Here is a 16265-nt window from a genome sequence, read left to right as displayed (position 1 = left end):
TAAAGGGGATACAAACATAGCATAAGACACTGTTTTATGGAGGAGTTGCTATCTAGTTGAATAAAACTGCATGCATGCATGCATGCATGCATGCTAAGTTGCTTCAGTCATGTCCGACTCTTTGCAACCCTATGGACTGTAGCCCAACAAGCTCCTCGATCCATAGGACTCTCCAGGCAAGAATATTGGAGTGGATTGCCTTTCCCTTCCAGCACTTACAAGTCAAGGGCTAACCTGTGAGATACAGACTTTAAGTACCTGGATGTTCAGAGAGGAAGATGGGAAAGGCAGTCTGAAAGGGGGTGCAGAGATTTCCTAGAGAAAACAAGGGTGGAACTGAACCATCAAAAACGCCTTGCATTCTGTTTGCACGAACTGGTTTTACCATTGTCTCAGCAAATCCTAAAATATCCAGACTCTCTCCTTTTTCTCCTACTGTTCCACAGAAGGGCCTTCTTTCCAGACACTCACTTGAAGTATTTGTCCTGTTTTCTGTTTATTTTCCATTTTAAGGGAGAGTGGGAATTGGTTACTATGGTAACAGCTACTTCTCCCAATTAATTCTGAATTTCATCAGATGTTGAGTTTGACAGTCCAGTTCTGCCTTCTGATTGCCTGGCTTTCACAATCTCCCTAATTACCCGACTCCTAACCATTCCCTCCTGCTGCCCTCAGGGTTAATAACACAACTTGTAGAACTTGAGAAAATGCATATGATAAAAACAATGCCCTGGCCTGGGAGAAATGCTGATGAGTGAGGAGATCGTGGGATTTCAACCATCCACTGGCTGCTTTAGAGCCAAAAAGAGGCCATTTAGGAAGAAAATGGGCTTGGGAAGGGAGAGGGTGGGAATCATTTAATGTTCCAAGAGAAGCAGGTTATAAAAATTGGAAGCTATCATTCTGCTTTACATGTAACCTCAAGAGAGGCAGGCAGGATTTCCATGGTGGTCCAGTGGTTAAAAATCTGCCTTGCAATGCAGGGGATGTGTGTTCAATTCCTGGTCAGGGAACTAAGATCCCACCTGCCTCAGGGCATAAGCCCTCATGCCACAACTAAGACTCAATGCAGCCAAATAAATTAAAAAAAAAAAAAAAAAGAGGAAGGCTCATTTGTTAGTTTTAAGCAAAAAGCCAAGGGCCTAAAATGGATCAGTCAGAATTCTTTTCACGCCTTTGCGTTCCATTAGCTCCATTTTCTAAATCAGTTCCAGGATGCTGCCCTTCCCTCCGTGGTGGGGCCTCCTCACATTGCCAGCATTTTTATTACTTTCCTAAAACCTCAGACCATTCCACTCCTCAGGGATGCTCTTTTATTAAAGTTCAGAAGGACCCTCGCAGAAAGCCTCTTTCTTTTTCATTTCAGAAATAGAGTGATCTTTCCTTTGCAAGAATTGTCTGCAGCCTAATTAGGTCATTCAGTCAATACAAGATTCATTCTTCAAGAGTTCCCTCCCCAGAACTAAATTTCAAACACCTCATGGGTTCACGGCTTCATAAAACGGTCCTCTAAACCCTTACATCAGAAAGCCTAGGGCAGAGTGAGTGAGAAAAATAACCTAAACTGGCAGCTCTCCCATTGTCCATGAGTTGGTCAGTGTTGACTCAATGTGTTTCCTGGTGTGGACAATGAAAGACTCTTTAATTCACTCATTGTCTTTTCTTAAACCAAAACTCTGGATGTTGGTTGGCATGCCCAAGGAGAACCAGAGCCAATCAGGCCACCCACAGCCAGCAGTGGACTCCACAGAAGGCAGACGAAATGAAAGAAAGTATATAAACTACCTAAGGAAGAGTGGATGCAAAAGCCTGGCCAAGAACTATTCATCAGTGTTATCTGAAGGGACCAACGGCAAATACCGAGATGGCAGGAAAATAGCCAGCAGAGGGGTTGTATGGGAGAAAGATGCCAATCAGGGAGCCATGTTGGACCAACTATTGGACTCCACCCTCCTCCAATGAACTTCTAGGAAAAAGCATGCTTCTTCAGTTTGGGCAGTGAAGGGGTAGAAATCCCATCCTCTGTGAAAACAACCTTCATCTCCCTCCCCTGAAAATCACTGTAGGGGATTTCTCTATATGATTTCATTCCACCTTTTTTTTTTTTTTACTTTCTATTTTGTATTGGATTCCTTCAGGATCTAACTTGCAGAGTCTGAGATTTCTTTGATTTTGGAATATGTGCTCTGTCCCTTCCTGTAATTCCTGATGGTGGGTTCATCTGGTATGTGCAGCTCCGAGATTGCTTTGGAACTCCACTGGAAACTGAAGAATGGATTCCAGTTAAAACAACCAGTTAATCCTAGAGGAAATCAACCCTGAATATTCATTGTCAGGACTGATGCTGAAGCTGAAGCTTCAATACTTTGACCACCTGATGCGAAGAGCCAACTCACTGGAAAAGATGCTGGGAAAGATAGAAGGCAGGAGGAGAAGGGGACGACAGAGGATAAGATGGTTGGATGGCATCACCAACTCAATGGACATGAGTTTGAGCAAGCTCCGGGAGATGGTGAAGGACAGGGAAGCCTGGCATGCTGCAGTCCATGGGGCCGCAAAGAGTTGGACACGACTGAGTGACTAACAACAATTTTGTATTGGAGTATAGCCCTTGGACTGCAAGGGAGATCCAACCAGTCCATCCTAAAGGAAATCAGTCCCGAATATTCATTGGAAGGACTGATGTTGAAGCTAAAATTCCAATACTTTGGCCACCTGATTTGAAGAACTGACTCATTTGAAAAGACCCTGATGCTCGGAAAGATTGAGGGCAGGAGGAGAAGGGGACGACAGAGGATGGGATGGTTAGATGGCATCACCAACTCAATGGACATGAGTTTGAGTAAACTCCAGGAGTTGGTGATGGACAGGGAGGCCTGGCATGCTGCAGTCCATGGGGTCACAAAGAGTTGGACATGACTGAGCAACTGAACTGAACTGATAGCCAATTAACAGTGTTGTGATAGTTTTCAGGTTCATCCCCCCTTATCACCTAGGGTGGATAAGTCAGATTTGCGGTTATCACACTTTTGGTTCTGGTCACTGCTTGACCCTCCAGGAGTGGCTCATGACTTTCTTTTCAACCCTAAATCCTAGTCTGCTTCATTAGACAATAGAGTGCAGAGTTTAAGAGCTTGACTCCCAGTTCAAATCCAGGTCTGCCATTTACCCAGCTGAGTGACCTTGGCAAGTTACTTAACCTTTCTGTTCCCTCAGTTTCTTCATCTGTTAAATGGAAGCTTCTAACCTCATCGTAAGGATTACCCCAGCACATAACAGTAAGCAGACACATAAGTATCAGCTGTTATTATTAGGCAGCAGGTCTTAGTTTAACAATGAAGAACAAATGAAGACATGCCTGGATCAAATCCAGGATTATTATGAATCTGTGTTGGCAGAATCCACTCCTGAGATTGTATTTGTGCCCTTGGACAAGAGAGGTTCCAGAATAGAGGAGATCGTGAACTAACACTCAAAGGCATCAAAGGACTCAGCAAGCCTGGCTCTCTTAACTAGGGTCCATTCTTCAGTTCCCAGTGGAGTCCCAAAGCACCGATGTCGATCTTGGATTCACACCTACCAGATGAACCTACTCTACAGAATTGCTAGAGCGGGCAGAGCACAAATTCCCAAATCAAAGAAATCTTGGACTCTGAAAGTTATAAGTTACAGTTCATCAAGTCCAGTCCCCCTTTCATGATCCAAATGCCCCTGGAGGGTATGGTCATTGTAAAGACAAGTCCATGAGCCTTTCTAATAGTTGCAGCCTTGGCAAATTTACAGAGACATCCCAGTTCATTTCAAAAGACCCTATGTTACATGGCAATACAGTTCATTTTTTTTTCTTTAAAAATTAGCTTCAAGTACAAGTGGTATTATTTGAGGCACTAGAAAATATTGAATTCCAGGAAACCCAAGAGGGCGAGGCTGGACAGCCAGGGAGTAGCATTCGCGTTTGGTTGTTTTATGTCTAATCTCCTGCCTCTAGAAAAATGACTTGGGTGTAATCAAATGAAAACAATGAAAATAATACACTTGAAGGTCAAATAGCTAACTTCATAGGAAACTCATTAAAAACGTGACTGGACAGATTCATAGCCCAAGAGCTTGTTCATCTGATTCTAAGTGAAGAAAACTCTCTGAGGGCTGTGCAATTGATTGGGGGTGGGTCCTCCATTTGGATCCAGTCTGATGAGAGAGACTTCATGTGGAACTTGTGAATCTGGCAGCAGAGGGAGTGTGTTAAAGTACTCAGCAATTCGCCATGGGTTCAGAAGAGTAAACACAAGCATAACACACCACTTTGCCAAGTTCAACAAACTGTTTCATGGGGCTCTGAGTCCCTGATGAGGGCAGCAACCAAAGGGCTGAGGAAGGAAACCCAGGCCCAGAGGTATCGCCCACGGCTCACTGGTGACGACTGCCAGATGCATGTTCTGCTCTGGAATCCACTGATGACAAATGATCGGACCAAGACAACCGTTTCCTCCTAGTTGGAGGATCAAGCCAATCTTTCTCAGCCTGGCCAATTAAACTGAAATCTCTAGGGGTGGCATCAGCATTCCTTCTTACAAACACCCCATGAGATTCTAATGTGCATCCAGAGCTCAGAATCACTGACTTGGGCAATCTCGCCTCAACCCCACCACCACCCAACAGAAGTTTCTACTCCAGCCAGCAATGACATCTCAGATCTCTAACATCACATCAAGAACAACTAATATGACTTTATTGAGCATAGAGCTTGGACCATGCTTAGCAATTTTATTCATTATCTTTTTTTAAGATGTTTTTTAATGTGGACCATTTTAAAAATCTTTATTGAATTTTTTTATCTTACTGCTTCTGGGTTTTTTTTTTATGTTTTGATTTTTTGGTCATAAGGTATGTGAGATCTTAGTACCCCGAGCAGGGACTGAAGCTGCATTCCCTGCATTGGAAGGTGAGGTCTTACCAAGACTGCCAGGGAAGTCCCTACCCATTAGCTTAATCCTCACAGTCTTATAAAGTAGCTAGCTATTGACCTCATTTTATAGCTAAGAAACCAAGCCTCAGAGAGCTTAAGTCACTACCCCAAAATCACACAGTAGTAATTGCAAAGCAATTGATTCATTCAAATCTAAGCCCATTTGGACAAGAAATACATACTCACCCTACTAGACCTATTAGACCAGTACCTGGAACATAGTTGCTTAATACATTTTTGTAAAATGAATGAATGAATGACCACAGAAATGAAGAAGAACATGGGGTACTATTAGTGACCAACAGATCTTGTTAGATCAATTCAGCTGTCCCCTGCCTTCAAAAGGGCCAAAGTCCAGATCTGCTTCAGTTCAGTTCACTTCAGTCGCTCAGTCGTGTCCAACTCTTTGCGACCCCATGAATCACAGCACGCCAGGCCTCCCTGTCCATCACCAACTCCCAGAGTTCACTCAAACTCATGTCCATCGAGTCGGTGATGCCATCCAGCCATCTCATCCTCTGTCGTCCCCTTCTCCTCCTGCCCCCAATCCCTCCCAGCATCAGAGTCTTTTCCAATGAGTCAACTCTTTGCATGAGGTGGCCAAAGTACTGGACTTTAGCATCATTTGCTTTAGCATCATTTCCTCCAAAGAAATCCCAGGGCTGATCTCCTTCAGAATGGACTGGTTGGAACTTCTTGCAGTCCAAGGGACTCTCGAGAGTCTTCTCCAATACCACAGTTGAAAAGCATCAATTCTTCGGTGCTCAGCCTTCTTCACAGTCCAACTCTCACATCCATACATGATCACAGGAAAAACCATAGCCTTGACTAGACAGACCTTTGTTGGCAAAGTAATGTCTCTGCTTTTGAATATGCTATCTAGGTTGGTCATAACTTTCCTTCCAAGGAGGAAGCGTCTTTTAATTTCATGGCTGCAGTCACCATCTGCAGTGATTTTGGAGCCCAAAAAAATAAAGTCTGACACTGTTTCCACTGTTTCCCCACCTATTTCCGATGAAGTGATGGGGCTGGATGCCATGGTCTTCGTTTTCTGAATGATGAGCTTTAAGCCAACTTTTTCACTCTCTTCTTTCACTTTCATCAAAAGACTATTTTTAGTTCCTCTTCACTTTCTGCCATAAGGGTGGTGTCATCTGCATATCTGAGGTTATTGATATTTCTCCCAGCAAGCTTGATTTCAGCTTGTGTTTCTTCCAGCCCAGCGTTTCTCATGATGTACTCTGCATATAAGTTAACTAAGCAGGGTGACAATATACAGCCTTGACATACTCCTTTTCCTATTTGGAACCAGTCTGTTGTTCCATGTCCAGTTCTAACCGTTGCTTCCTGACCTGCATACAGATTTCTCAAGAGGCAGGTCAGGTGGTCTGGGATTCCCATCTCTTTCAGAATTTTCCACAGTTTATTGTGATCCACACAGTCAAAGGCTTTGGCGTAGTCAATAAAGCAGAAATAGATGTTTTTCTGGAACTCTCTTGCTTTTTCCATGATCCAGCAGATGTTGGCAATTTGATCTCTGGTTCCTCTTCCTTTTCTAAAACCAGCTTGAACATCAGGAAGTTCACGGTTCACATATTGCTGAAGCCGGGCTTGGAGAATCTTGAGCATTACTTTACTAGCATGTGAGATGAGCGCAATTGTGCGGTAGTTTGAGCATTCTTTGGCATTGCCTTTCTTTGGGATTGGAATGAAAACTGACCTTTTCAAGTCCTGTGGCCACTGCTGAGTTTTCCAAATTTGCTGGCATATTGAGTGCAGCACTTTCACAGCATCATCTTTCAGGATTTGAGATAGCTCAACTGGAATTCCATCACCTCCACTAGCTTTGTTCGTAGTGATGCTTTCCAAGGCCCACTTGACTTCACATTCCAGGATGTCTGGCTCTAGGTCAGTGATCACAGCATCGTGATTATCTGGGTCATGAAGATCTTTTTTGTACAGTTCTTCTGTGTATTCTTGCCACCTCTTCTTAATATCTTCTGCTTCTGCTAGGTCTATACCATTTCTGTCCTTTATCGAGCCCATCTTTGCATGAAATGTTCCCTTGGTATCTCTAATTTAGTTGAAGAGATCTCTAGTCTTTCCCATTCTGTTGTTTTCCTCTTTCTTTGCATTGATCACTGAGGAAGGCTTTCTTACCTCTCCTCGCTATTCTTTGGAACTCTGCATTCAGATGCTTATATCTTTCCTTTTCTCCTTTGCTTTTCACTTCTCTTCTTTTCACAGCTATTTGTAAGGCCTCCCAGACAGCCATTTTGCTTTTTTGCATTTCTTTTCCATGGGGATGGTCTTGATCCCTGTCTCCTGTACAATGTCACGAACCTCATTCCATAGTTCATCGGGCATTCTACCTATCAGATCTAGACCCTTAAATCTATTTCTCACTTCCACTGTATAATCATAAGGGATTTGATTTAGGTCATACCTGAAGGGTCTAGTGGTTTTCCCTACTTTCTTCAATTTCAGTCTGAATTTGGCAATAAGGAGTTCATGGTCTGAGCCACAGTCAGCTCCTGGTCTTGTTTTTGCTGACTGTATAGAGCTTCTCCATCTTTGGCTGCAAAGAATATAATCAATCTGATTTCGGTGTTGACCATCTGGTGATGTCCATGTGTAGAGTCATCTCTTGTGTTGTTGAAAGAGGGTGTTTGCTATGACCAGTGCATTTTCTTGACAAAACTCTATTAGTGTTTGCCCTGCTTCATTCCATATTCCAAGGTCAAATCTGCCTGTTACTCCAGGTGTTTCTTGACTTCCTACTTTTGCATTCCAGTCCCCTATAATGAAAAGGACATCTTTTTTGGGTGTTAGTTCTATAAGGTCTTGTAGGTCTTCATAGAACTGTTCAACTTCAGCTTCTTCAGTGTTACTGGTTGGGGCATAGACTTGGATTACTGCCTAAAAACCCTGCTGCTGCTGCTAAGTCGCTTCAGTCGTGTCCAACTCTGTGTGACCCCATAGACAGCAGTCCACCAAGGCTCCCCCGTCCCTGGGATTCTCCAGTCAAGAACACTGGAGTGGGTTGCCATTTCCTTCTCCAATGCATTAAAGTGAAAAGTGAAAGTGAAGTTGCTCAGTGGTGTCTGACTCTAAGCGACCCCACAGACTGCAGCCCACCAGGCTCCTCCATCCATGGGATTTTCCAGGCAAGAGTACTAGAGTGGGGTGCCATTGCCTTCTCCGCCTGAAAATCCTAGATTAAGGTTTCTTCTGCCAGAGGAGAAAAGTGTTAATTGCTCTACTACAGGTGTTTCCAAACCATTGATGCTCACAGAGCAGCCCTGCTTTGGTTTCTAATCTAACCTACTGAGTAATGGTTATTCTATGATGCTTCTCAAACTTGAGAGTGCATTAGAGTCACCTAGAAAGGGAAAGGGAAGTCGCTCAGTCGTGTCCGACTCTTTGCAACCCCATGTACTGCAGCCTACCAGGCTCCTCCGTCCATGGGATTTGCCAGGCAAGAGTACTGGAGTGGGGTGCCAGAGTCACCTAGAGGACTGGCTATTACACAGCACATCCAGGCCTACCTGCAGGGTTCTGATTCTGTATGTCTAGGGCAGGGCCCAGGAGACACTGATGCTACTGGTTCTGAGTCTCTGTCAGAGAACCATGCTCAGATGTATTATTCAGCAGTTTCTTGGGATCCTGCCACCCTCAAGGGGTTCTTTTCCAGGGAAGCAACAGTTTCTGACTCCAGGACCTCTGCTGGGTTTGTGGAAACATGTTTTACTGGCCCAACTGTCTCTGGCCACAAGCTGTGAGGGAGGAGAAGGCAGGAACACCCTTCATTGGAGCCTGGATTTTTAAAGCAGTGATTCTTCACTAAGAGACAAGCAAACTCTTTACCTGCTGAGCCATGCGAGAAGCCCATATCCCCTTCCAGAAAGATCTAATGGAATCTCAGAAGGCACAGTTTGCTTGAGAAAGCATATTATGTTTCTAAGAAGCTGGAAGGAGCTTTTAACTGATGTAAACTCATGCAAGACATCTCCATGGTAGGAGTTCTGAGAATTGAATAGAATACAGTCTCTTTCACATCTTCTCATGGGCAGCAGGTTTAAGGCAGATGGAGCCAGGCCATGAAACTCACATGATTATCAAAAGAGACACATTTGCTTGCGATTTTGTTTCTGAAGTTTGAGAGACTCTCCCAAAGGCAAGCGATCATAGCTGACAGATGCCAAACAGCCATCCTACTTTGTCCCAGAAAGCCAGGCTCCCTCTTACCTAAGACAAGGGATGTGATGAAAGGGCTAGCCAGTTCCAGAATATCACAATGCAAAGGGCCAAGAGAGAGATGTAATCTTTCAGGGCCAAGAAGAGAGATTTCGAGGAACAAAAACACCGAGGGCATCAAAGTGAAAGCAGCAGCCCAATCTCCCCCACTCCCCACCTTTCTGCTTTTACGTGCGTGACTGTTACCAGATGGGTGCTGTTTCCCTGAAGTGTTATGCAGCAAGACACTGCTTCATGGTTTTGCAGATTTGAATCTCCGGGGCTTTCAAAGGGGGAATGGGGGTGAGACAATGTGCCTTTGATGTTTGAACTTGGGTCCTGAAATCAGAACCCCGGGCAAAAACCATTTTTATCTCTTCCATCCTAGGCAACCAAGTTGAATGCTCAGGCGGACACTTCCTTTTCAGCTGTTCTTTCCTTATTGTCAATTACCTCCCTGCTGAGAGAATGGAATCCCTTTGACTGAAAACAGGGGTCCATCTTGAGACCAGTTATTTCTTTCTTCCTTTTCTCTCTTGATTAGGTTACCCTTAGTATCACACACCAGAAGGTAGATGTCTATCCCCTCTTATTTACTTAGCATTAGGAGCCAGTGATGGTTTGTGTTTACACAGAGTTGACAAATTTGAGGGCCAATCACGTTCACTACAGGTCAACACGAGAGTAACCCTGGGGTCTGGTTTAAGAAAGAAACATTTGAAAGGAATTATTTTGGAGATCTGGTGACCAGCAGCACTGATTTAGTGAAGCTGCAGATTTTATGAGCCTGCAGATATTGTGTGGTGGTGGTTTAGTCACTAAGTCATGTCTGACTCTTTGCAACCCCCTGGACTATAGCCTGCCAGGCTGCAAGTACTGTGAATAATATACAAATAACTTACATTTCCATGAACTAAAGCTCAGAAAACACTTGACCAGTGAGTTCACCAGACTGGGGACCCAAGCTTCTTCTTGAGATATATGCAGAATTATTTTCTAAGGTACACACCATGCTGAGATTGAATGCTCTCACATATTTAAGACAGTAACCACTATGAAGGCCAGGAATTTTGTCATGACTGCTATTATTGTTTCTGCTACTGCTGTTGTTGCTAGGGTATGTTTGGTGTATATGTTTGTGTGTGTGTGTTTTAAATCACAAAGGTCCTTGTTCAAGAAGAAATTGTAAAGTTCACTTGGCTAATGTCCCAACAGCCACTTAGATGCCTGGGCACTGATTTTTCACTCCAAAAATTAATGCATCTCAGCACTAAGCTAAGGCTTCTGATTGGCTCATCAAATAATCAGCTGTCAAGAAGAAGGTTCCCCTTTCACTCTGTGAGCTGCAGAGACCAGTGTATTAACTGATAAACTTGGGTTTCATCACCATTGCTGTCACCACATTGTCCATGCCATGCTCCAGGGTTCAAAAGGAGGGGACAAAGGCCAGGCTGAGGGGGATGCCTGGAGCACAGTGGTGGGCTGAAGAACCAGCAAAATATGACATGAGGTCAGAGGTCCAGGGCTGAGGACTGGCAGAGGGAAAAAACAAATGCAGTAAGAACTTTGTGCTAGGGCCATCAACTAGTCAGCATACTCAATATTACAAGCTGAATGTGCTGTGCTTAGCTGCTCAGTTGTGTCCAACTCTTTGCAATCCCATGGACTATAGCCTGCCAAGATCTTCTGTTCATGGGGAGTCTCCAGGAAAGAATACTGGAGTGGGTTGCAATGCCCTCTGCCAGGTATAAGCTGAATATCCCCCCCTGAAAAAGTTCATATGTCAAAGTCCTAAACACCTAATTCTTCAGAATACAACCCTATTTGGAGTCTTTAAAGAAATGATTAAGTTAAAATCAGGTCATTACAGTGGACCCTAATCCAAAAATGGGCTTCCTTGGTGACTCAGTGGTAAAGAATCAGTCTGCCAATGCAGGAGATATGAGTTCAATCCCTGGGGGAAGGTCCCCTGGAGGAGTAAATGGTACCCCACTCCAATATTCTTGCCTGGGAAATCCCAAGGACAGAGAAGCCTGGCGGGCTACAATCGGTGGGGTTGCCAAAATGACTAGTGACCTTCTAAGAAGGAGAAATTTGGATACAGACACATACAGATGTGAAGATACATAGAGAAGACAGCCATCTACAAGCCAAGGAGACAGGCCTTAGAAGAAACCAACTCTACCCACACCCTGGTCTTGGACTTTCAGCCTCCAAATCCAAAATAAATTTCTATTGTTTAAGCCACCCAGTCTGTGGTAGCAGCCCTGGCAAGCCAACACACCCAGCAAGTCATGAACCTGCCTCAGGTTCTACAACCACAAAATGGGAACACCTAGGCTGATTACCTCCTGGGTAGGCTGCAGGGATCAAACAAAAGTAGGTATGGGAGAGCTCTGTGCACAAGGCAGAGTTCTACAGATAACATCAGGATGTCTAACCTCACTCTGGGTGCTGCGTTCTCGGGTCCTGAACAGGAGACAGATAAAGTCACAAGACCTGGAGACTCTGGGGTCACAGGCGGAGGGTCACAGCTGGAAACACATTTTGGGGATCACCTGTTTCTAACCCCTTGGGAAGGGAGGGGAGCTGCCCTCCTCCACAGTTATTTAGTAGATGTGGGAGAAAAAGAACTTGCGTGGGAGAAGGGAAAGAGAATGGAACAGAAACTGGAGATCTCCAAGAAATTAAAAGAAAAAAAAAGGCATATTTAAGTTCCTGGGAGTTCTGTGGATTAAAACAATACCTTTTATTTGTAAGGTACACTGCTGGTCACAAAACATTTAAAGGCAATATAGTTCTTTTTAACCTATTTGAGGTCAGGAAAGGCTTCCCTGGTGGCTCAGACAGTATAGAATCCGCCTGCAATGTAGGAGACCGGGTTTCAATGCCTGGATTGGGAAGATCTGGAGAAGGGAATGGTGACCCACTCCAGTATTCTGGCCTGGAGAATTCCACGGACTGTACAGTTTATCCTTCTGAGAGTCTGATGAAAGCTATGCATTCACCCGCTACCTAGAGAAAAATAACTCATGAACTTAACACATAAAATATTATATACCAACATGGTCCCATCCTACAATAATGAAAATGCTCTATATCTATGCTGTCCAATATGGCAGCCATGAACCACTAGTGGCTGTTGAGCAACTTGAAATGTGGCTAATGTGACAGAGCAACAGTATTTTTTATTTATTCCAATTAATTTTAATTCAAATATCCATCTATGACTAATGACTTCTGTTTTAGACAATATAGTTATATACTATTCCAGAGGCTTTACAGACCCCTGCTGCTCACCCATGAAACACTTTGTCAATAGACCCCACATTAAGAACCACTTGGGATGAAGCTGACATAAACTTCACATCAGTGACCTTTTGGAACCTACCTGTATATGTATCATCTCATTTAATCCTGCTGCCAAACCCTAGGAGAGGAGTAGAATGGCTATCCCCATTTTATAGGTACAGTCACTGAGGCACTGCAAAGCCAACCATCCTGCCCAAAGTCTCATGTCTAGTGTAACTCAAACTCTTTCTTGACTCCCTAGACCAGTTCAAAGGGTTTTAGAAATTGAAGCCCAAGCTCTCGCCTGAGGCCTTAGTAGAAATTATTTCTAGTCACCCAAAGAACTTTAATGCATGCACATCTTTAAAGTTACAAGCAAAGGCTTCTCTTCTGGAAGCCACCAGCAAGGCCTGAAGTAAGGCCATTTTGACCTTGATAATAGTATATGATTCCATTGAGGTTCATCTCTGGCCTTCCTTTGAGAAGTAGACAGACTCCTGTTTCCCATTCAGCCTGAAGAATTCCCAAGGCCAAGGAGGGCATGATGCTAATGAAGAAGCAGGCTTCTTGATGCCAGATTTCTGTGACCACAAACTGCCTCCCAAATAAAGAACTGGAAACTTCACACTGGATTAAAACTCTCTCTGCCTTCCCGGCAAAGAAGCTTTCAGCTCTAGGCCAAGAAATCTCAAACACGGAAGTGCGCACAGAGCACGTGACCCACACTGGTCCAAGCCATGCACGGTGGCCTTCAGGTTTCCACGTTGGGCAAAAACACTCCACATTTAATAAAATTCACTTTCATCCTGCATTTTGTATCTCGACTCACTTCTCACTTCTGGAAATTCCCCTCAATTACCAGGCGTATTCAGATTTGTTTCTATCAGCCTGGAATTCTCCTTTTGTCAACTCTTCCTCGGGCTTCCCTGGTGGCACAGTGATAAAGAATCTGCCTGCCAATGCAGGAGATGCAAGAGATGTGGATTTGATCCCTGGGTCAGGAAGATCCCCTGGAGTAGGAAATGGGAACCCACTCCAGTTCTTGCCTGAGAATGCCATGGACAAAGGAGCCTGGTGGGCTACAGTCCATGGGGTCACAAAGAGTGGGACACGACTGAGCACACACAGGCATGCAATTCTTCCTCAAGAAAAAATTCCCTTCAAGGTCCAGCCTGGATGCCGTATATTTCCATGAAAACGTCTAAGCTTAGGTCTCCATGGTCCCAGAATATGTTATTTACATATCTACAGCAGGCCCTAGGACTCTTACATTTCTAACAAACCCAATTGATGCTGTTACTACTGGTTCAGGGGCTGAAATCAGAGACTCACTGCAAGAGATGTTTGTGGAATGAATAAATGACTGAATAAATATAAATTTCCCATAAAACCCTATCCCCAAGGGCCCCAAAAAATGAGCTTTAGAAAAATCAAGATAAAAGATATTACCAGCACTTACTTCTAGATGAGGAGCAAAAACAGAAATAGCAGGTGGGGGGAAAAAAAAATAGCAAAAATCAACAGGGAACCAGAAGAAGGAAAATTTGAAATATCAGAAAAACTTTAGGGTTACCATCTGGTTTCCTCTTAGCCCTTAATGTATAAATTATGAAGAACAGACCAGAAATTAAAAATAGATTTATTTTTCTGAATCATATATTAAAAATATTCTGTAGAACTGCTTTGACTCAGTAAGTCCAAGACTAGGACTATTTCATAAGAAAATAATCAGAAATGAATGTAAAAATGATCTGCAAGGGAAGTCATTAAAAGCCCTGTTTATTATAACCAGAAATGTGAAACAATTTACATATTTGACAAAAGGAGATACAGCCAATAAATTATGGTATGCCCATAAATGGAATACTATAAAGCCTTTCAAAAATGCTCTTATAGGGGAATATTTATTCACATAGGAAGAGATGTATGATATAAAAAATGAAAAACAATAAAGCTAAAACCCAGTATAAACAGTATGATCTAATTTTGGATTAAAAAACACATACATATACAGAGAAGTAGATAAAAATCTAAATATGGATAGAGAGCTATTTATCATACTAATAATTATGTTAATTTTAACAGTTATATTTTGATCATTTTTGCAATAAACACATGTTGCTTTTCTAATTTTTTAAAGGATATTTTTTTAATGTGAGTTGATTTCTTCCTGTGAAGGACCACAGAAGTGAAGCGTGAGCATATATATAAGCTTTTCCCCTCCCTATGTTTCACCAAACACCAACAACGTGCGTTCTATTTGTAAAATATCTGTCACACCAACTGATCCCTCTTCTTTCTTGGTATTTCTTGGACCGGTTGGAAATTCTTAACTCAAACAGGCTAACTTTCAATAAGTAATGACACCACCCTTGAAGCGTCAGCTTTGGGGAATGACATTTACAACAGATCCACCGTTACTTGGCCACCCAGAAAACTGCCATTTTTCCAGAAAGCATGGGTGTCTCACATACTGGCTTTCAATAATGTGGGTTGCTTAGCAACTGCCAAGAAACTGGGAAGATGGAAGAAGGCACCAGCCAGAGCTATTTTATGACCAAAGTACACTGTGCTACATGTGTCTGGTTGCATTCAAGGTAACCAAATAGGAGATAACACCCGGCTATTTTTGCATCATGAGGAAAAATACTTGGCTTCTGCCCAGAAAGGCAATTACCTAAAAATCTTGGCAGGCCCCATGGTATGAGAAATGGTCACTGATACGGGGGTGAAAAAAAAATCACTGACCTTCATAAATACTGATGATATGAGGATGGTTGAGGGATGACATGATCTCAATCTCTCGTCTGATGTGAACCATGTCTTGTTCATCCTTAATTTTGTCCTTACGAATGGATTTTATAGCCACCTATAAAGTCAGGAAATGAAATGTTACTCAGAGACCTAAACAGATGCAAATCAGCCATTGGGAGAGTTTAGAAAATAAATACAGATGTTACTTGTTGGCAGAACTGACAATAACCAAAACAAAACTTCGAAATACCCCCTATCATGTCTTTCATTTATAGCAAAAACACCCTTCTCCAGACAACAGAAAATATCAGGTTTTAACAGCCTCAATTCGGGATGGTGTTTCCCCCCCACAAAGCAAAGGGCTCCTTCAACAGGGCCAGATTCATTTACTCTAGGAATCCTGATCCTTTTTGAAAGAAGAAAAAAAAGAAAAAAGAGCTTGGTGTACAGGAGGTCAGTGACTAACACCAAAAGATGAAATCAGCATCAATCGGCCCCACCGTGCAGCTGCCACAGTGATGGACAGAAAAGGCCTTATTGCATGGCCTGTCTGGAGGCCAATTCTGATTAAAGCTTGGATTTTAAGACTTTAGCCTATGCTGTGCTAATGCAATTGCTCAGAAGCCAAATCCTCCCTACATCCTTCCTCTCACTAAGGTACCTTTGATAGCACATGATATGACCAAAAAGCTCTGCTAAAGAAAAAAATCAGAGTAAATCCAAGAAAACAAAGCTAGACTCCCTGCCTGGCCCCGGTTGATCCCAAAGCTCCATGCCAATGTGGTCTGCAAATCCAAACTGTAGAGAATTCCCAGGGTCATGACACAGAGCACTTACTCAAAAGAAACACAGAAATAAAAAAATTAAAAAACAATTTTTTTTAATTAAATGACAATGGGAATCTCATAGGGAAAAACTATGTTTGCCAATGGATTCATCTCTGCTCATAAACAAGTTGGTTGATAATTTCATCTGCCCTGTTTCTAAGGGGGGCAAAAACTACTTTGTGGCGGGGGGG

General features: G+C 43.1%; 1 protein-coding gene across 1 annotated transcript in view; it reads right to left on the bottom strand.

Moving 5' to 3' along the window:
* NUAK1 (NUAK family, SNF1-like kinase, 1) overlaps nt 1–16265 on the bottom strand; it is a gene marked incomplete at its 5' end in the record, with an annotated part of 80799 nt that overhangs the window by 30225 nt on the left and 34309 nt on the right. Inside the window, one exon of the mRNA XM_010853460.1 lies at nt 15242–15362. Coding sequence (XP_010851762.1) covers nt 15242–15362 — 121 coding nt within the window. The remainder of the gene's footprint in view (nt 1–15241; nt 15363–16265) is intronic.

This window comes from Bison bison, unplaced genomic scaffold (assembly GCF_000754665.1).
Source record: "Bison bison bison isolate TAMUID 2011002044 unplaced genomic scaffold, Bison_UMD1.0 scf7180017864327, whole genome shotgun sequence".
Lineage (NCBI taxonomy): Eukaryota > Metazoa > Chordata > Mammalia > Artiodactyla > Bovidae > Bison > Bison bison.
Note: the sequence above shows the minus strand (reverse complement) of the source record. Positions and strands in the feature narration are given on the sequence as shown.